This window comes from Harpia harpyja, chromosome 6, assembly GCF_026419915.1.
Source record: "Harpia harpyja isolate bHarHar1 chromosome 6, bHarHar1 primary haplotype, whole genome shotgun sequence".
Classification (NCBI taxonomy): domain Eukaryota; kingdom Metazoa; phylum Chordata; class Aves; order Accipitriformes; family Accipitridae; genus Harpia; species Harpia harpyja.
In genome coordinates this window covers 18,098,679-18,120,684 of record NC_068945.1, presented here as the reverse complement: position 1 = coordinate 18,120,684, position 22,006 = coordinate 18,098,679, and the positions used below count along the sequence as shown (strand labels likewise).

Genomic DNA, 22,006 nt, shown 5'->3' with positions numbered 1-22,006 from the left:
ACTTAAGGAAACCAGTGTTTGTGTTAAGAATGTTGGGAGTCACATCTGTAGTTCCTGTAAAAAGGTTGGCTTCGTTTTGGAAACAGTTCTACATTTTCCACACGCTTGCTCCGGAAAGTGGCCGTGAAGCAGCTTGAGGACATCTGGAAGGCTAGATAACTGATACTTCTGCAGAAAGCAGGGAAGTCATTTGGGATGGAAAGCTGTATGTTAGTTTGCCAAAAATATTTACTTGCTGGTGAAGATGTGTTGTACCAAGCACACTCACTAGCTCCTTTTCTGAGAGCGCAAGGAATTTCTTGTCCTGTTCCTCCCACTTCATTTCCAGTGGTGGTGATGTTGCAATTTTTTCCGTGCTAGGCATTGCTGTGGATTGTTTGGCTTAATTCACTCTGCCATTCTGGAGGTGAAGTCCTTGAAACTTCTGATGGGAAGTATGACCATGGGTTATACGTTTCTGGAGAGCCACCTGATAGGTACTGTAGTAGACTGTAGGGTGGGCAGCTTGCTTACATACAAAGAGACACAGGTAATAGTTACCAAAGGTTGTCTCAGAGGAGAAGTCCAGCAGCACAGCTCATGCTCGGTTCGGCAGTGGTCGTTGAGAGATGGACTCTGGTGAGATGCAGTCGCTGTGGGGCAGCCAGGCGATCCCCTCTCCAACCCGAGGTGTGCGGTCCCAAAGAGCCTGTCTGAGTTCAGCATCTTGGGAACTGTTTGGTCTCTGGGTCTCGTCTGAAGCGGATGACTGAGGTGTGATTGCATTGACACAGATAATCTGCAAGCCATAAAGCAAAAATCCCTACCTTGTTTTTTCCAGAGTTGCCTCTGCCAAAGTGCTGTAAAACTGGCTGGCACTTGGGGCTCTGGATGAGCTCTCCTCTGGCCTTCTCATTACTGATTTTAAACATGTGTTACCATATCAACGTTATTTGTAGTCGTCTTCTTTTTTTTTTTTTTTTTCCTGTCAAGAGGCAGTCTGTCTGTGTACTGCTATTGCGAGATGACGGAAGTTTTTCCATTTATGAATCTGTCTCTCTGATTGACCCACAGAGCAGCAAAGGAAAAGCTAGCCCCATGCTTTTTGAGGCTCAGCAACATATTTTTCCATCAAAGCTGGCATCAGTTGCTGGGAACTCAAAGGCAGGGTTGCCAAGAGGTTGAAAGTATCCTGCACTCTTACGCTCAATAAATCCCAGACCCAAAAGGTGGTTTTTCTCCATCAGTATTTCTAATTATTTTTGTCAGAGCCTGAGCTGTGTCTGGACAGTGTGGTTTTTGAGGGAGCTGAGTCCAAAGGAGGTGAGCTCCCTCTGTAGCTGATGGAGAGAAAGAGGGTCTCCAGAGGGTGACTTGGAGGGAATGATGGCTCTGCATCAGCCTTCCTCTCTCCTCCCCTTTCACTGCTGATCAAAAAGGGTGCATGGGGAGGCTCATTTCCCTTGGCAAAAGTTAGCCTTTCTGAATACCCTCTCTGCTGCTGCTATTCTTCTTGCAGGGGTTTCCAATAGCTTTCATCAGGATTTTAGTATGTGGCTTGGAGTGCTTTGTTTCAGGAGAGCAGATCTGTCAGGCTCTTGGTGCATGCTGTCCGGTGATAGCTGCAGGGGCAGAGCAAAGAGCGCAGGAAAGGGAGCACACCCTCCTGGGTGTGAGATGTGCTCACACAAGTGTTGTAAATCCCGAGCAGTGGGTCGGTTAGCGCCAGGAATGCTGGCAGGACACGGGTTAACAGCACCCGCTGGGATTGTCTCATTCCTCATCAAGTGCTGGCCCTCTACCAAAAGTTGTTTTAAAAAATAATAATAAAGAAGTGGAAAGAAGTTATGACTCCTGCTGTGAAATCAGCAAGAGGCGGCCGTTGACAGAAGTGAAAGTGGGATGGAGTCTGCAGGGTTTCAGCTTCCTTTTCCATAATTTGTTGGATGCTGATATTATTTATATCAGATGTGGCCTTGCAGAGTCAGTAAGAGAGAAAAAGAATCTGAAATAAATGAAATATCTGGCACGTTAGAGTTTTAAAGTGAGTTTGTGGGCAACTGGGGGGTGGTTGGCTGAGCCAAGGTGTGTGATCTGGTATAATACAGTCCTTATTCTAGAGATGTTACCGGAGAGGCATGCAGAGGATCCCAAATATATGTTTGAAATACTTCCATGCGCACCTCTGTTTGCATCAGGTCAAAACCACACAGTCGGCCGTAAGCCTTGCTCTGTGCCCAGGAGATGGGTGAAGGGCATAGAGAGCCTCCGTGCAGCCAGTGGTGCTGTAATGTGTGCCAGAAGCGGCTGCTGCCGCCAGCCTGCTCCCCCCTGCCCAAGCACACGAGCAGGCAGCGGGGCAGCCTCGGGTTCGCAGTGCTCCAGCCAGCACAGGAGCTTCCAAAATGAGTGTGCAGCCTGTGCCAGTAAGGAACCAAAGCAGAGCGCGGCCTGCTGACCTTGGAGGAAGGAGGGAACAAGAATGAGCTCCTGTTGACTCCCAGCAGGGTGAAAATTAATTTATTAGATTCATCCTAGTGAAAAAAACCCTGGACATCTGAAAAAGATTTGCTTAACCTGAACTTTTTTTTATTATTAACCCTAACTATCTGCAAAAAAACCCCCTAAAACACAAAACAAAAAGGGGGGGAAAAAAAAAAAAGCTTTTCTCAGTGAACAGCATGTTTTGTTTCTATTTTGGACATTTTCTGCGTAAGAAATGTAGAAAAAGAGTTAGATTCAATAACAGTCACACTTTTTTCCCAGGGGTGGGATAGAAAGAAGAGGCTATTAAGATGCTGCTCCTTGTCCCCACCAGCCTGGATTGCTGAAGGCTGGTCAATGCAACTCTACTTATTTTTCTTGTGGAGCTTATAAAAGTGCAGTGTGGGGGTGGCAAAGGTGTTTGCAAATCTGGGTTGAAATAACCAAAAAGTTTCAGCTGAAATAAATGCTCTTTTCCCTTCCAAGCATTTTAGAAATGTTACTGCTTCCCTGTGAGATTATCAGTATGGCACATATAATAGCTAAGCCTGTGTAATAAAAAGGGAAAACTAAGTGAAGGAGGCAAAGAACCAGCTTCTGTTCCCTTCGGGAAGCAGTATTTCACCCAGCAGCAAAAGCCGCCTTTTGAGCTGTGGCGGAGTGGAGTCAGTTCAGAACTTTCTGGGAAAATCTGAATGTACACCTCACCTGAGCGCCTGCCCACTGTCGTCAGTGGAGCTCGGGGTAGATTGTGTTGCTCTCTGGTCCTCTCTTGATTTTGCTCATTTGCGTAAGATATTGCAGGAGACAATCTGGTTCCTTAATCCATATTTGCATATGGATGCAGTAACCTCTGTTCCCCCTCTGTATTCCTCCTTCCTCCCCTGGTCCCCATCTCTACATTAAATGTTTGAGAATAAACTGAGGACTCAGTTTCATGTGATACCTATAGCACTCATGGCTGACCTTCAGGAATTTTTTTTTTTTTTCTTCTTCTTCTTCTTCCCCCGTCAGTATGTTCATAAGGAAGTCAAATCACTTAAACCAGCTGGAAGATCCCTGAACTGCTACAGTTCTATAATCGTTTCCCTCCCAGCTTATAAAACTGGCTCTCTCCAGTTTACTGCCAGGCCCTTTCATTGCGGATTGCGGATCGAAAAAATAAAGGTCTCCAAGGACCATGTGCTTCTCAACTCTCTGAGAGATCGATCGGATCAATTTGCCTCTGTGCGTTTCGACGTCTCTGTCCTAATTCTGGAGACAGCCACTCTGCTGTGCTGTCAGGTGGCTGTTTGCAAAGGGAGAGACTCCTGGATCTGTTCAGGGCACTGAAACAAGCTCACTAGAGGTTAAAAAACCCAACAAACAAAATAAGGGAGCAGTGGGTTATTGCTCTGTAATAGGTACTGGTGAATTGGGCAGAATTTTTCTTTTTACCCGAGGTGAGCAGCCTACGGGGTAATGCAGCATGTATGGTTTGGGCACGACTTTAAAATGATGCAGATGATTTGTAGTGATTTTTGTAATGTGAGTTTTATGAAGTTGCCCAAAGCACAGTATGTTCATCAACACTTTGCCTTGGTTTGCTCCATCCGTCTTGTAAAATCTGTTTCTTTCTGGCCCTTGTGAAAAGTGCCCTTTTCTGCCTTCTCCATTGTAGCCCTGAGCTATCAATTCAAGGAAAGAAAACTGAAGCAGACGCAATAGCTTTGCTCAAGCAAAGTGCACTTGGGTGAGCTTGTGCTCTCTGAGGGAAGCTTTGACAGGCAGCAGCCACTTAGGTAAACTCCATTCCACTGCTTCTCTGCTCCTTGGAAAACGCTGCAGTAACTCCCTGCCCCGAGCAGGGCAGGTTAGAGGCCCGTCGCCAAAGAGGAGAAGCTCTGAGCCAGGGCTGGCGTCCCTAGCATTGGTGCCTCCTATGCTAAGCACCACGGGAGGGGTGCGCGATGGCCAAATGTAATAGAAACTGCTGCTGGTCTGGAGAGTGCTCCTTTCTTACTCATGTGGGATCCACAAGCTAAGTACGATTTGAAAGCTTACGCTCTTCGTGAAGATGTGTGGCTGTGCTCTTCCAAAACGCCTGGCCTCTTCCTTCCGTGGGAGATGGCAGTGTGCAGGGCTCGCCGCTTGCTTGGTTGGGTTGCGGGGTCTCGCCAGAGCGGTCCCCGGTGTCCCCCGGCATGGTTTCTGCGTCTGGGTCTTTGTTCTTGGTGAGTCTGACGGCTTTGGGTGAGGTTGTTGCCATCTGTGTTAGTTTCTGGCAATCAAACAGAGACTACTGAATCAGTACGTTTGTTTGGTATTATTCTTACTCTTCTCAGAACAACTTTCTTCGGGGTCTGAGGGCAAGAGTTTCACATAGTTAATTCAAGAATGTGTTTTTCTTCCATCCATTTCACAGCGTAAAAAAAACTTTAAAAGTAAACCAGAAAGCATAAAAAAGGAAGACAGTTTTCTGGAATAAGTGAAGCATTACTGTTAACACAACATTTTTCCTACTGAGACATATTTTGGAAAAAGAACCTTTTCCCTATGCATAAATAACACATATACATGTAACCTGAAAGTTTTTACAGTGGGTTACAAACAACAGCCTGTATTGACACTTTTCATTTTTAAATTATGTTTTAAAAATCTTGCCTTTGTTTTTGCTCCACAGTTCAGGTTTCTGTGATTTGTTTTTGTTTGGCTTGTGGGTATATTGGATGCTTTACTTGTTTAATTGCATTTTAACCACAAGAGTATATGTGATTGGCACTTGGAACAAGTCTTTATTTCTCTGGGAATGTTTGCGGAATAGCAATTCTGATTGCTGCTTTACGAATGTTACATTTAATCAATAACTCAAATACAGAAATAATGGCAGCTCTCTGTCTTCAGTCTTGGTCGGCAATATTATCTGCACTGGCTGGTACTTTTTTCTTAATTCTTGAACAAGGGGCTCTTTATTGTGTTTAATAATGGGATCAAACATATGCAGTGCAAATATTAAAGGGCAACAAGAAAAGAAAAAGAATCTGTTAGTTTAATGAAAATACCTGTTTCCTGCGAGCAAATGTATGCAAGAGTCTTTAGATCAGTTTTGTTGCAGCACTGCTTGTCCCGGGGCGTCTTTACAAGTGAATTTGGGAGAATCGGTTCTCCTGCTTTAGCGGCAATGGGACTGCGGCAGTGGGCAGCGGAGTGGACGCTGTGCCGCCGATCATCTGTAGCGACTCTTCTGGAGGCCTTCGAGGCCCAGGTCCTGGCTGTGTCCATGCACCTGTGCAGCAATGGTCCTGCAAGAGCCACCACCGTTCCTGAAGAACGAGCAGACGTGTTTGTGGTAGCTCAGATACCGCTTCTCACCTTTCCATCACCTCCTCCATCACCTCCGCCTTCTTGTCTGGACATCTGCATCATTTCTGACCGGATCCCGTCACTGTTTGGATTCCAGACAAGCACAGACCACGGGAGTATCCTCTGAGGGACCTACAACCTTTCCCATGACGTGTGTCTCCTTCTTCTTGCCCACCAGGGCCTGTCTGCCCGCCCTCCTTTTGCTTGGCCTGTGGGAGAGGTGTGATGCCGCAGGACGCCCGCGTGGTAGCCAGAGCAGGTGTCCCTTCGGCAGCACGGGGACACGCTGCGTGGTGGGGCGGTGGAAGAGATGAGATGACTTTGTTAACGTGATCTTGGTCGTGGCTTACCAGAACAACCCAGACCACGGCTACATTGGAGGGTGACGGAGCCTCAAACAAACTTCATGATGCGTGTTCGTGGGTTTCCCTCAAGCCAAACAGGAGACGTTTGGCTTCTGGTGTGGGGCGTCTGGGGAACAGAGGCTGTCGGTTATGTGGGAAGGTTTAGTTGTCCCTGCAAGTACGCACCTGAGTGGTACTGAGCGTCGGCTCTAGCCCCATCCTGTAGAAGTCTGAGGTGGTTGGGGGCTCCGTTACAGGCTGCTGCAAAATCCCCAAGGCAGAAGCTGCTCATGTTTTTGGCTGAGTGCAACGTCCCGTAAACTTTCCTGTGAGCAACTGTGCGGGATCTTTCGTGCTTGCCAGGCTTTTAAATACCAGCATTTAAACCCACTTCTGTGGAGATGGAGACTACAACATGATGTAGTTTTCTTGCTACTGCTTATTTTTGGAAGTTGCCAATGCAGTTCAAAGCAAGTATCTTAGTGACTTAAAGAAGACTGGAATATTTGTGGTCTTATTTTTCTGGCAATAGTTGAGACTGAATTGTGGTCAAAATAGGATAAAATGTAATTATTTTTTCTACTTCTGCCAAGTTTCAGAATTATTCTTTTATTGATGTGCTTTTGGCTTTTACCATTTATTATCTGTTTAGATGAGATATAAAGAACAGCTTTGCAGAGGAAATCCATTTAAAGCAAGCCACTAATCTTTACTGGCTATTGCAGATTTTAATTTTTATTTTTCACAGATGAACCCTATCATAACCGAACCGTGACTGCCTGTGATGAAAGAACCGGTCCATTTTTAATTTGGAGAATTTAAGGATTTGTGTGTAGATGATTGTGTGGAAAAGTGACAGAAATAAAAGTCATTGGAAGTATAATGTTTGGTATTTCATGCCAACAGTAATAGCACAGGCACAATTTACTTACAGGGCTGCTGACAAAAGAAGTCATTTGCTGCCAATTTTTGAATTGTTTTCTTTCAAATTCTTTCTGTGTTGCAGTATAACTTTGGCATTGAGTTGCATTTGATTGCAAACATCAAAAAGTTTCTCTGAAAGGATACCAGCTCTGAAGAATGTTATTTTGCTTCTTCGCTGTATTGCTAACAGACTCATGTCATTCATATTTAAAAAGAACAAGCTATTTTTGAGGATGTTAAAAATGACAGACAGTTTCCTAACAAGAAAAGAGTAAGGAAGGGGTTTTTTTACCATTTATTTTGTATTTAGAGATGGCTGTGACATATTTACGGATTGCTTTATTTAATCTGACAGAAGCAAAGGGACATGCCAGATCAAATGTCAGATTAAAAATTTTCCAGAAAGGAAATACCTTCTTCCTGAAGTATTTAGCATTGACATCCAGTAAACTGGTTTTTAAGCAGCTGATGCATGGGTTTCATTTTGAAGGAAAAGTTTGTGGAAAACAAGCCAAGCTTCAGTTTGAGGACAATACAGCTGAATTTAGTATCTCTGCCACTGGTGGCTTTTGACAGACAGTCTGGATCCAAACAAGGGCCATCCCTTTCCATTGTGTGAATTTGGGAAAATTCTCAGTGTAAATGAATAGGTTATAACCTCTTTTAATTTACAGGGCGTCTTCAGGAGAACCCATGCAAGCTTTTTGGTCTTCATTAACTCCTGTGATAAGCAAACTGTTGCTATTGCAGTAGTGCCTTGTACAGTAGCTCCTGCTCTCTCCTTGCTCACTACCTGTTCCCACAAAGTCTGTGCTAACATGGTCCTTTAACCCAGCCCTTAGAGCTTGCTGTCCTAAGGCAGATGCAGTTAGGGGAGGAGGAGGAGGGAAGATTATCAAATGCATGCAAGTCCCCCCCGAATTTTGCCTATCACTTATTTTCACTTATTTTCTCATTATCACTTGCTGTTTCTTTCTAGGTGGCCGTAAATTGGTTCTTGGACATTAAGGCTGGGAACTCATACACGCTCTGGTTTACTGTCCTGAAGGTCCACAGTTCCCCTACCCTGTCATACTGGTGTGATAACTGCTCCTCTTTCTATCTTCTTATCTCAAAGGCAAAGATTCAAACTGTGGATGCGTGATTCTTCCCCCCTCTCCATTTAAGTGAAAAATGTGGGTTTAAAATGAATTTGACAAGTAGTTTCAGATTACAAGTAAATTATGGAAGAATTAAAAAAAAAAAACAAACCAAATAGGTTTTTAAATAAAGCAATACTCTCCAGGCTACATTTACAGGGGGTTTCAGTTGCTTATTTTCTCCCCATGTTTCTTTGCAAATTGTGCCCACGTTTCTTTCTGAAACCAGACTTTCACTTACCACTTTCACTTGATTTACCAGAAATGCTCACAACTAAAACATTTTGTGCCTCTCCGAGCACTGCAAAAAGTTTCTTTTTGGGCTGACCCCAAATGATGACTTAAAAAATATAGTTCAGTCCAGCAAACGTATTTAAGAAAAAAACCCAACCACCAACTGAGCATTTGCTCTGATTGAGAGCAGGCTCAGCTGTAAAAGTTTGCTTTCTTCCCCTCCTTCCTCAAGTCAAACTCTGTACCAGCAAGTTATTTAAATTCCTTAAAGAGTGTTGCAGGAGCTGGGATTGGGACCAGCTGACACTTACCTGCCTCATGCTTCTCATCCATGCCTATCACTTTTTTTAGGGCTGATGCATGGAGGAGGAAGGAACTGCTGGGCCTTTTGGCCAGGGGAGCTCATTGCTGCTCCTGGCATATCCTGGTGGATGTGTAGGGGTGAGCACATATATATCCCTGCTGTGTGGCTGGGTGCTTAGGCTCCTGCCTTCGCTGGGTGTATTTACAGCTGGACTGTGCTCCTCACTGAGTCCTCGCTGGGTTTTCTGGGGGCTGGTTGCCTGCATGGTGCTGGGTGTTTGTTCATAAGAAGTAGGTAGACAGCCTGATTATGGTGGTTTTTGTTTTGTCCTGGTTTTTTTGTTGTTGGTTCCCCCCCCCCATTCCTTATTTGATCTTTTGTTGGCACTGTATTTGAATCCAGGATAGTTTGCTGTTGCTAGCAGTAGTATGTATTATTTCCTACTTTGAGGCGTGTATCTTTCCTCTCCTGTGTGGAGTGCAGGAGGCTTGGCAGAAGGAGACTGACAGTCTCACAGGCATTGATTTCTGTGCTCTTTCTCTGCCATATTTTACCGATAGAATGGATTTATTCCTCCTCTTCTGTGATAAACTTAAATTTCTCTTTTTTTTTTTTTTAAAGTTTGCTTACTGGGATCCTGGGTAAAGACAATGGCAAAAAGTTAGAGCCTTAATTCTCTAATTGCACTGTAATTCTCTAATAATTTTAAAGCCACCATGGTTCCTTCTGTAAGTTAGCAGCCTACTTGGACTAGTGTGTATTTACTGACATGAAGTGCGTTATGGAGACCACCAAAGCAATGCAGCAGGCCTCCACGTCTTTTATGGCTTGTTTGTAAATTTTTACTAGGACACTGGATTCCCGGGGACACCTCAATAACTTCCACTTACAATGACAGAGCCTTTTGCGTGAGTCGAGGATAACCTCCTCCCCTCTTGCTAGTGACTCAGCTAATTTTTTGTGATGAGAGCGCATGTTTTGGATACCTTGCAGACCACACACTCCCCGCCCGTGTGCAAGCAGACCCATTTACCAAGCCTGGCCCTGCAGAGTGACCGTGGTCCACGGGTGCCGTGCTGCCTTTTGAGAAGACTGTATTCGAGAGCTGCCAGCTCTTTTCTTTGCAAAGACACAAAGGCAGCAGTCAATCTGGAGGAGTCCTGGCTATCCTCTGGGTTTTTGGGTCCATCTGCTCGTGCTAGATGGGTTTGTTGAAAGCACAGCTGCTTTCTCAAGCAGAGCTGCTCTGGGGAAGGCGAGCTCTTTCCTGCCTCCGGTGCCGCAGTCCAGCTCCTGAGTGCTCGCAGGGGACCCAAGTGAATGGAGCTCCAGTGGCAACAGATTTCTTGGATACTGCTGCTGGATCTCTGACAGCAGCAGAAGTCTGAATATCTCTATGTATCTCCATCTTTCTCTTCCTTTCTCTCCTTCCTGGCTCTTCTTTGTTCCCATCCCATTCCTCTTTATGCCTACCTTCCTTTCTTTCTCCTTTATCCCCTCTCTTCCTTGTAACACATGCTCATAGCCTGTTCTTCAGACACAAATTTTCAGCCCTCTGCAGTCCAAGCAAATAGTCTCCTCCAGGCTGGACACAGGCATTGCAGGAGAGTGTCTCCTATCTCAATGACTTTGCAGGAGCAATGCAAGGAGGGTCTGATGCTGTTCCTGCAGGCTCCTGCTAGGTGTGTTTGGTAGGGCTAGAGGCTCTGAGGAATTGATACAAATCTCTAGTGCGCATTGCAGATGGAGATTTTTTTTTTTTTTTTTTTCCCCAGCGGCTTGTCACGTGCCTGGAAGCAGAGTGAGTTGTTGCTGAAAGCAACAACAGGAGCATCTCTGCAGTCCCTCTACTAAATTTCAAATCCCTGCTCCAAAGTACAGAACCACTGAAGTCTTCCCAATAAAGTGGTTGCACAACTTTGTTGATATGGGCAAATCTCTCTAATTGCTTTTTCCAGTTGAACTGTTTTACCTGATACTTTCAAAGAAGAAAACAATTCAGCTTGACACAAGCTCCTGGAAGGGAAAACTTTCAGCTTGAATGAATAAAGCTTGTCAAAAGAACAAGCAGCTGAAAATAAGGATTTGTAGTTGAATGTGTGGACCAGCCAAAGCTGCTATCAGTGCTGCTTATAATGCAGTTGCTTGCAGTACCTCTATACCAGCCCTTAACTGGCCTAGGACAGGGAATAATGAGCCTAACAGTGGATTTCAGTGCCTCAGGTGTGTGTGATGCAGATGAAATAAAATGGCTGAAATCAATGGAAGCTTTAAATTGCAGGCATGGTGCTTGGGTTTCCTGAGATCTGGCAGAGGGTGGCCATGCTTTGATGAGGTCTTATTTTTCCTGTTAGCCCCGCTCCACCTTGTCTCCTTGTCGCGTCAGTGGAATGTCTGGTATGAAGGGAAGCCCTTTTTCATCTTCTTGGTCAGGTCTTTGATCTGTTAAGTGCATTTTGCTACTTTCCTTTTTTCTCTTTCTATTCCTGATCCCTTACTGTGCCTCTCTCTCCTTTCCCTGTTCCTCCCAGTTTTCTTCCTCTACTTTCATCCCACACAGAATGAGGTATTTATCGCCTAAAAGAATAAGCAAAAGCCACGAGTGGGATCGCCTTCTCTGCTGTATATGCCAATGCAGTTATGCCCTGCTCTGCTTTCCCTGAAAATCCAATAAACAGCAAGAACTCCAAATGTGGTCACCACTGAAAACGTGCATGAAGAATACGTGACATTATCAGTGCAAATGAGTTAAAACAGTTGTGACTTCATAAAATCTCTCTGTGGCCCCCTAAAGAGTCCATAAAACTGCTTCTGTTTGTTGTGTGTTTATGCGTCTGGGTCTGTGTGGGTAGTGGTGGCTGGATTTTAAGGCTCTCCGGGGAGATAAGGAGCAAGGATGCCACACATGCTGTGGGGAATGTCAAGACTACTTATAAAGAAGGAAGCAAGAGGGCTTTTTCTTCTTCCTTGCAAAACCTGTAACTATGACTGGTATTTTATTTCCCTGCATTGACAGGTATTTTAAGCAAGTTAAAAATCCAGATGTGTCTGGACTATATTGGTTTTTCTTTTTTTTTTTTTTTTTAATTCAATTCTTTTACTCCAGGATGGATTTTCATTTCTGTTTTCTCCCTGGGATATCACATACACTTGCCCTTTGGTGATTGTCCTCAAGGAGGAATATAGGCCAAGCTACTTTGAAAAGATACTTCTCCAATATAAGATGTAGCTGGCTGGACAGATTATAAGGAAGTCGTGTTTTAGTAGAAAAGGTAAGGTGGTCTCTATAGACAAAACATGGTGCCTGTAAAACTTGTGCATTCTTAGCAGGGGAGTCTGTCAAACTGGTTTGGAATTAGGTGTGCATCTACCAATAACCTAAAGCTTTGACATTCACTTAGAAAAGCCACTTCTAAGTTTAAAAATGTCTTGATTAGAGGTGTCTTGCTGTTACCAATAATTAAGAATAAGTTAACAGCCTTGCTGTTATGCTTATCCTTCTAATGTCTTCCTTTAGTACTAGGGTTTTGAAAGCACTAGTTCAAAACTCTGGCAGTTGCTGGGAGTTGGATATGTTTCCTGAGAAGAATACAAATGGGAGCAATGATCTTCTCACAGCAGAGGGACTGGGCCAAAACAAGCTCTCAAAATACCAGAGCTTGTTCTACTGCACACTTATCTTGGTCTTTTAGATGTCCCCAATGGGAGGCATCCATCATGCATCTTAATTGTTTGTTCACTTCCCTTGAGAAAGCCTTCAAAGAGAACACGAGAGCAAGTTCATGTTTCATACTGAAGCTGAGTCAGCTGCAGCATCGGATGAATGTGTTGCTGATACCAGTCTGCGATAGCTCACACAGCTGTGGCAATGCACAGCAGCTGAGGAGCTGCCCTGCTCCTTTCTGTAAACTCTAGATGCCTCCAATGGTACAGGCAAATTAAAAAGCTGCCTGCTTCTCAGAGAAGTTTGTTTTGATTAACACAGTCCATCTGGTACCAGCAAAGTTTACATTCCTGTAAACTGCATGGTATTGAGTTTTACTAGGCCACCTACCCTGCTGTCTTCAATTATAAAACCTCTGGGTGCCCTGATGATGTAAGTGATTTCAGGATGAGCCGTGCTTTTCAGGAAGCCAGAGCTGCCAAATATCTGTCTTGGCCTCTGCTCGAACTGTGTGAGAGAAGTCTCTGCATTATTAAGCATTTCTTGGATTTATTGTTTGTTGTGATTCTGGTTGCTTCAGGGAGTATTCCTGAAAGGCTTTTAAAAGATAGCAAGTAGGCAATTACATGCTGGTTGCTTTGTGGGAAAGCTGGCACAAAGCAGGGGTGGAACCTCTGCCCCAAATGGGCTCTTTTCACACTCGTTTAGCAAACCTGGAGATCTGGATTTCCTCCTCTAATTTTATCGTGTCATTATGAAAATCTGGCAGACCCACACCTTGAAATGTTCACCTACTCTCAAGGTAGCATTTTGCTGCACAGAGCTACTATCAATATAGTTTTCCTACGTATGTCCCACACCTGCTCTCATGTGGGAATGAATGCGTGTGTGTGTTTTGGCATGGGGAGCCACATTATGCTGGTTGAGGTGGAGCAGGTGATAGAGAGTGGTTCCCATGAACAGTGGGATGTTTGGCAGCCTGGTGTGGGTGGCAAATGCATGGAAATCTGACCTGTAAATGACTTTATACAAGGCAGCTGTTTAAAACAGGTATAAAACAATTAAATTGTTGTAATAGTAATTTCTTTGATTGTCCTAGCTAAAGAAAAAATAAAGAGCTTTGGCTGATCTTAAGGTTATCTGAGCAAAGTTCAATGTAACTTTAGATGTGTTTGCAAGCTGCAATTTTACATGTAAAATGCTACTGTGTTTTACATGCTGTGTGTCACTGACATTTAGCAAACTTCCTCATCCAGGTCCCGTTTGCAGTTCATTTGATTTTAATACATAAACTGTGTATTGTTCTTTGCCTGCACCAGACATGAGATGTTTTACTATTTACCTTCCGTGAAACAACTAGTAGCCTCAGTAAGGTGGAAAACCACGTGGTTCTTGTAGAGCTTTGATGCACTGAGCATAGCCATACGTTTATGCCGCTCCCACCGGTTGATCTGATGGGCGGACAGCTGGATTACCAAGCTGTGAACCATGTTATCTTTCATGGTTTCCAGATAGACTTTAGGACAGCAGCTTTCTCAAAATGGAAAAGCCTTGCTTCTTAATTGAACTATCATGGAAAGGAACATTTCTTAACTGAAGCTGCAAAGTAGCAAATGCATTTGGAGGAAGGATCAGAAAGCTCACGGCTCTCTGAACTCTTGCTTCACCCATTCCCAGTTACCCATTGCTTTCATTCTGGTTCCTTCTTGCTTGCTGCCCATCTGCTCTCTAGCACAGAGTGGTGATTTGCAGTTGATGCCAATGCAGGGATTTCTTTTTTTCCTAGAGGTGTTACTGCTCCACAACATAAACTGTGAGGGGCCTGTCAGGATTTTCTGAAATGCTTTCAAAAGGCCTGCTCTGCAGTGGCCAGAGCTACCCTGCAATTCAGCGGAGTGCTTCAAATTAACTTTGACTTGCAGATAAACTCATGCCTTGAAACCGCGGTAGCCTGCATGGTGTTACGCTTGCTGCAAGGAAGGTGTGAGATGTGGGCAACGTTTTAGTTACTCGTAGGCAGACAAAAAAAAGTCAAAGTCATGATGTTAAAAGAGTAAGCATTCCTGTACTGTACTGCTAAGGATGAAAGAGCAACTACTGCCTTCCATTTATGTTCATTTTCTGGCTTTAATTTTCTCCTCAGGCCAAGCTTGAGAGGGAACAGAGAGATGGTAATAATGAGGGTTCCTCTTTGCTCTGTGGTAGTCTCCAGACTTAGATCAGTGTTTGCAAGGCCCTGAAGCACAGACACGCTTTCCTGAGCCTCAGCAGCCTAAAATGAAGTTTACTCTTCTTGCTGAAGGGCTACCTGCCTGTTGTCCCTAGCAGTTGTTCCAGCTGGAACATCTTCGATGCAAACTTGATCTCTTGAAAGCCAGATCCCCGCTGAGCATGGCAAAGCAGTGGGGTCTGCGCGTCCCCACCTCCCCGCAGGTGCTGGCCCCTGAGCCTGTATCTTGCCCGACCACAGGTGGCTGTTCTGGAAGGTGGCAAACACGTGGCCCGGAGGTAACGGCTGCCTCCCGATTTTTAGGTCTCTGGTGTGAGGTGATGCAGTTTCTCCAGGATGAAATTGGCAGGCTTCTTGACACCGATAAAACTACTCCTCTGTCTCTAATTGAAGTCTTGGAGAAAAAGCTGAACTGTTCTGGCTGATCTTTTCCCAGAATAATTCCACCTAAAGCAAATATTTGTAATGGAAAATTTCTGCCCAAAGTGCTGCAGTTAGTTAAAACTACAAGCGAGTGAAAACAGGTTCTTGAAAAGAGTCAGGCAATGTGATTAATAGAGGGCTCTCCTCCCTCCACCCATAAAAATATAAACAAAATGCAACCCAACACTTCTGTTCCTGCTGCAAATCATGAGGGGGTTGAGTTTCATAAAAGGTTCCAGTAGGGAACAAAAGACCAGGGTTTGATCCAAATGCTATTAAAGTCACCAAGAGTCTTTCCTTTTGGCTCCGGTGGGCTTTGGAGCAGGGCCATGGTGAACACTTGAAGGCCAACCTGACCTTTCATGGAGAGAGAAAGCTGAAGGCTTAGTTTCATCTCACTTGTACTTGCTGGAGCCTGATTAAAATCAGTGGGAGCTCAAAAAACTTTGCACTTTGCAGAGTTCAGCCCTTGAAGACTAGTCTGACATTTAAGTCAGATTCGGTGCTTAAATGTCAACATTTGTAAATAAGCAGACACCAAAGACTGAAAGTCATCTGGCTTGCTTTACGATGTATGGTTTGGTTCCTAAGTTTTAGGCACGACACGTAGGGAAAGTTTTCTGAAGAGCAGTTATTTTGTAGAGAGCACCCAGATGTACTTCTTTCTTCTTGTTAAATGCCGCCTCTGTTTCTTGCTGGCTTTGCCCCTGATGCTTTTGTCTGCAGTGTAATCTTTTCTCCATCTTGCCATGGTGACCAGGCTTGCAAACTTCCTACTATAGAAAATTTGAACAAAAAGCCAGATATTAAAGATTCTTGGCAGTATTAGGAAGTGCTGCAATCTTGTTTTTTCAAAGACTTGAAGAGTGGAAGCAATCAGATGATAGACTGTCTTGAGAAATTTGGAGAGGAAATAAGATGCGTTTTATATGCTAGATGTTCACAGGAGAAACGTATGATGCTTTCATGCTTGGAAAGGTAACTTGTGTGCAGGTGTTGTGATTCATGCTGCAGTTTTTGTAAATCATTTAAATAGAATATCCCAATACTGATTGTATGTTACACAGAAGAACATGCAAATGTTTTCCTTCTGAATTTATTTTGTTTACTTGATATTTACAACATCTTAAAATTATTTGTCATTTTTTCAATAGTTTTCTAGCTCCTATACGCTTAAAATACTCCTGTTGTCTCTTCTGTATTTCTCTTTGTTTCTCATTGCTTTATTAGAATGATGAAGCCTCTGTAAGGTTCAATAGAAATGGAATTATCATTGAATTAATGTCATAGGTATGGCACCGTTTGTTATATTAAGAAAGCTCCTTAGAATTTGGCAAGTTCTTCTACTCTATATTAAAATAAATGTGTAGTTTTGGCTCCGGATACAGTTTAATTTTACTCATGGAGAAACAGGAAGGTTTTTATGAACGTTACTACAACAATAAGCCACCTGTGTGTTTGTCTCTGTGCAGTTAATTATCATAACACCTTGTCAGCAGACTTGTAATGAAACTTAAGTGTGCAGGATACACTTTAAAAAAAAAAATGCTTAGAATAAGTTCAGTTCTGCTAGACAGTTATTCCCATCTCTAGAAACTGAGCAGAGAGGTGGGAACAAGGAGTTTTTGCATTTTAATCATGGCCTAAAATTGAGTTGCTCTGTTTGGGTGACCTTTTAAAAATGTGTCTCGGTGTAGGCTTCTGGGAGTCTGAAGATGGCATATGTGAGAGTTTTCTGAGGATTAAGGAGTTAATTGATGATTTAAAAAAAAAACAAACCCAAACCAGATTTTGATGGGGAAACTGCAATGTATTATAGTGTTTATTATTTGAAGTGGTCTCAATATTTTACTGAAGTCATGTGGAAAGAGCTTTGAAGAGTAAGAGTGATGTCATTATTACTGCATCTTAGTTTAGGGTGGTTAAAACAATGTACAGCTTTTTTTCCAGTTTGAAAAATGAGTTATTGTTTCAAAGTATTTCAACAAATATTTGTTTCCTTATATTTCAGCTACCTGACTGCAAATAACAACCAGAATTTCCTGTATACTGCAAGGCCTTTTTTGAAGAGAGCTGCTTTGGTGATAAGCTACGTAAGTATGAATGGACTTGACCATGTATTTCTGCGTATGTGACAAAAATGAACGTTGTGTGGTGGTATCCCAAAAGACTCAGAAAGCTTAGACGGTAGATCCTAATACAAAGTTAGTCTTGGAAAATAGTCTAGAAAACTTCAGCTGGGCAGAGACAAGAATATTGCAGTGTTTTCAGTTCAGATTTTCTTTTAATTTATAGCGGTTGCCCTTACAGCCTTGTAGTCATCTGCAAGTATTTCCTGCCCTAAATACAGGGGGACACTCTGGTGCTGGGCTGACTTTTCTGTGGCATGCTGTTAGTTTCAGTGCTGGGCTCGGGAAGAGTCACAAGAAAAGCTCTGCCTGCAAATACCTGCTGCTTGGTGTGCTCCAAGCAGGACTTGACATATTGCAGGGGAGAAAACAAACACCTCCATGGGGATGTGCTGGGTGTGCAACTCCCTGTGCTGCTCTAGGAGCCAGATGCCCTTGCTTGTCCCTTGACAAGTGGTTCCCAGAAAGGTGGAGGAGTGCCAGCCCACAGAAGTCCTTCCAGGGATTAAGATTACACAGCATGAGAAACACCGGTGGAGCTTGTCCTTACACCTATGCCAGCATGAGTGAAAGATAATAGCTTTTAAGACATCAGCCATGTTTTTCCCCTCTGTATTTACGTAGAGGTCAATAGCAAAACTCTGTGGTTTGAGCCACAGCAGGGTGATGGATTTGTCCTTCAAAATGCTGCCTTTGTCATTGGTAGCTGCGATATGCCAGTTGCTCTCAGTAACGCACACATGAAAGGAGAGGGAACACAACAACGTAGCATGCTGTCTGTGCTGAGTGTCGGCACATTTGTTATCCTGCATAGGGTGGCAAAATTGAATTTTGCCTAAACCACTGAGCTGACTCACTTCTAGGCACAGAGCAGAGCATGGAGATCTATCACAACAAAATATTTGCTGGAGGCCTTAGTTCTTAGTAGCGTATTGCTAACCAAGATGTTCTTCTTTGAAGGTGATTCTCACGTTGTATTTCCGCCTCTGGATAATGGGAGGATCCATGCCGATGTTTTCCGAGCAGGACAATCCCGCTTCATTCTCGCCGTATTTACTGACAAGGTACAATGCCACTAATCCAACAAAAGTTTTCAAAAGTGTAGTCTTGACACTATTTTTTCCCTGCACTAAAATGTTTTACAGATGGCAAAGCAGAAGACTTCTTTTGTTGTCTTTACTTAAATACTTCTCCTTATTGCTCTGTCTAGAATTGAAAGCCACCAGCATTATTTGAACCCCAAAGCTCTCAATCCTGTAGAGTTATATTACAGATGCTTTCTTACTGAAAAATGTAGGCTTATTTTTATGCAAAGCCCAAAGAATATGGTTTAATTGCCTGAGCACAGGACCGGAAAGCCCAGTGACTGAAGCCTAATCCTAAACCTTAAAACTGGCTGCTCCTGAGGTATGGGATGCAAGCATTCAGAGTTTTGGCTTCAGCTGAAGTTTGTACAAGAAGGGGATGACCATGCCTGTTGGTGGAATATAGGTGGCTAATCAGTGAAGGTGCAAGGCAGGACCCCAGTGGCACAGAGTACTGCACAGCTCTGGCTAAGCGCAGGATGGGCTGCCATGGATTAATTAAAAACAATGAACCTGAAATTTGTGTTAACAGACCTTTGTTATTTTATCACTTTTTTTTTTTTTTTTAAGATACATAAATGCTTAGATTTGGTAAAAGTGTTTTTTGTTTTTTTGCCTTGCCTGGGACCTGGTGTGTGGTTAGGTTGGCTGATACCACATCCCTCTGGCTCTGCTGGGCCAGACCAGCAAGGCAGTGGCAGCTGCAACTTAGCTCTTCCCTCCAGACCTAACCAGACCAGTGCTCCGGGAAGGTGGTAGAAGTTGATTTCCTTTTAAGACAGGGCCAAGTGCCTGTTTGCTCTGGTTAGCTACTGAACTGGGGAAAGACACTTTGAAGGCTTCTGGAGGAATTTCCTCATGTCTCAAATGAAAATGGGAACAGTCCTCCTCTGTGTCACTTTCTGGCCTTGCTGGCTCCTCATTCCAACAGTGGAATTGCAGCTGAGACACAGGTTAAGATCAAGCAATCCTTATTCAATATCTGCTGCAAAATCAGACTAGATCTCATATGGGAGACCTTTATGATAATGTGACAACAGCTCCAATTACCATCAAGGCTAAAAGTGCTTCCAGGAAGCATGTTGTCTGATTTGGAAAGCTCTGATCTGTTCGCAGCATTTCTGGCAGAGTCATTAATACCAGACTCTGTGCGGCACAGCGTGAAGGATTTGCTGCTGTCCCTTTTTGATATGTTTATGCTGAGATGGTGGTCATCAAGTCATAAATGATCCTGGCCTGATTCCAATTACATATTCTGTGCTGCAAATGTCTTTTGCATATTTGTCTCTTTACATCTTGTAATGACAGGGGAAAGTTGTTTTAAACCCAAAAGCTAAGTCATTCTTGGGATATGAAACAGTGACTACTTTTACCACCGGCGCTGTGGATTTTATTAACAGTCTTATGAAAGACAAGTGAGAGTGCTGCTGGCTGAGGTCCTCCCTGGCCTCAGCAGCAGCCCTTGCTTCACCTGCAGTCCAGCAACACCTACCTGCTCCAAACCTAATTAAGGAAACCCGTGCCAGTAAAAACCAGTATTATTGTTCTGGAGGGATTCTAAAACACCTCTTCCACTTCTGCTGAGCTTGATCTTAATCCTCACTTTAGCCAATTTACCCAGAAGCCTCTATCTTCCAACCAACCTCCCATGGCTGATGCTCAGGCCCAGGTCCCAACAACAGAAGCTGAAAAGTAGGTTTGTTGCTGAATGTTGGTCAGGATCCAGTCAGGAGATGGGGCTGGAGGCAAGGCTACCCACTGCACAGGTCCATCCAGGAGACAGGGCTGAGCTGAAATGGGGCTCCTGGAGCAATGGGCATCAGGTGTGGGGCCAGGTGAGGCTCATCAGGGCCCTGACAGTGTGTTGCTGCAGTTCAGTACTTGCCACTTTCCCTGCCATAGATCTTGGTGCTGACCTGTGATGGTCCCTGTCCTCACTCTCTGGGCACTGTATGATCTACAAAGAAGCTGGGTCCTGAGCTTCTGTTGACCTTAACTCTAGTCTTCTGGCACGAGCCTTCATTTTAGATGTGAGGTACCTGCAGAACATGCCTGTAAATTCTTCTCTGCAATTCTTGTTTCTCTGAACTCAAACCTTAAGCTGACCACTACCTTGAACTTGCCACCAAGTGACCTGAAAGAGGCCAAAACATGGCTATCCTGATCCCATACACCACCCTAAGCCTGCAGGATCCACCTGCCAGCACATTAGGCTTGCTCAGCCACACCTTCTTTCCTGAACCCAGACCTCAACCCTTCATTTCAAAATAGCCTGTGACCCACCGACTGCCTCAGAGCTAGCTATAGGCCCAGCTGTGCTGCTGGCAATGGTCTTCATGTTAGACCTCTGGGGTTGTGGTGGGTTGACCCTGGCTGGACACTAGGTGCCCACTCAAAGCTGCTCTATCACTCCCCCTCCTCAGCTGGACAGGGGAGAGAAAATATAACAAAAGGCTCGTGGGTTGAGACAAGGACAGGGAGAGATTACTGTCACAGGCAAAACAGACTCAACTTGGGGAAAATTAACTTAATTTATTACCAATCAAACCAGAGTAGGTTAATGAGAAATAAAACCAAATCTTAAAACACCTTCCCCCCACCCTTCCCTTCTTCCAGGGCACAACTTCACTCCCAAATTCTCTACCTCCTCCCCACCAGTGGCGCAGGGGGACAGGGAATGGGGGTTGTGGTCAGTTCATCACACGTTGTCTCTGCTGCTCCTTCCTCTTCAGGGGCAGGACTCATCACACTCTTCCCCTGCTCCAGCGTGGGGTCCCTCCCATGGGAGACTGTCCTCGATGAACTTCTCCAATATGGGTCCTTCCCACGGGCTGCAGTTCTTCATGAACTTCTCCAGCGTGGGTCCCTTCCACGGGGTGCAGTCCTTCTGGCACAGACTGCTCCAGCGTGGGTTCCCTGCGGGGTCACAAGTCCTACCAGAAAACCTGCTCCAGCGTGGGCTCCTCTCTCTACAGATCCGCAGGTCCTGCCAGGAGCCTGGTCCAGCACAGGCTTCCCATGGGGTCACAGCCTCCTTTGGGCATCCACCTGCTCCAGTGTGGGGTCCTCCACAGGCTGCAGGTGGATATCTGCTCCACTGTGGACCTCCATGGACTGCAGGGGGACAGCCTGCCTCACCATGGTCTTCCCCACGGGCTGCAGGGGAATCTCTGCTCCAGCACCTGGAACACTTCCTCCCCCTCCTTCTGCACTGACCTGGGGGTCTGCTGGGTTGTTTCTCTTACATGTTCTCACTCCTCTCTCCGGCTGCTGTTTCTGTGCTGCAGCAAGTTTTTTTTTCCCCTTCTTAAATCTGTTATCCCAGAGGCACTACCACTGTTGCTGATGGGCTTGGCCTTGGCCAGCAGCGGGTCCGTCTTGGAGCCAACTGGCATTGGCTCTGTCAGACATAGGGGAAGCTTCCAGCAGCTTCTCACAGAAGTCACCCCTGTAGCCCCCCCCCACTACCAAAACCTTGCCATGCAAACCCAATACAGGGGTCCACCTACAAACAAGAAATTGGACATGAGAGCTGTTTTTTTTACTGTTGTATCTCACCAGTCTCATGGAGCTGTGGGAAGACCAATTAGTCAATGTGGATGATACCTTAGGGTAAGTTTCTGGACAGCTGGGGTGTCAAATTTTTTGCCAAATGGGTGAGTGGTCAATCCTGCAAGGTAGACAGAGACCTGGTGACTGTCTCTGAATGACAGCCCATGATGCAC

The 22,006-nt window shown here is 44.6% G+C and overlaps 1 protein-coding gene across 1 annotated transcript in view; it reads left to right on the top strand.

Annotated features, from left to right (window-relative positions):
* The window catches only part of TMTC1 (transmembrane O-mannosyltransferase targeting cadherins 1), a 150,054-nt gene that overhangs the window by 39,534 nt on the left and 88,514 nt on the right, over positions 1-22,006 (top strand). The window contains exons 6-7 of the mRNA XM_052789800.1: positions 17,079-17,160; positions 18,157-18,260. Coding sequence (XP_052645760.1) covers positions 17,079-17,160; positions 18,157-18,260 — 186 coding nt within the window. The remainder of the gene's footprint in view (positions 1-17,078; positions 17,161-18,156; positions 18,261-22,006) is intronic.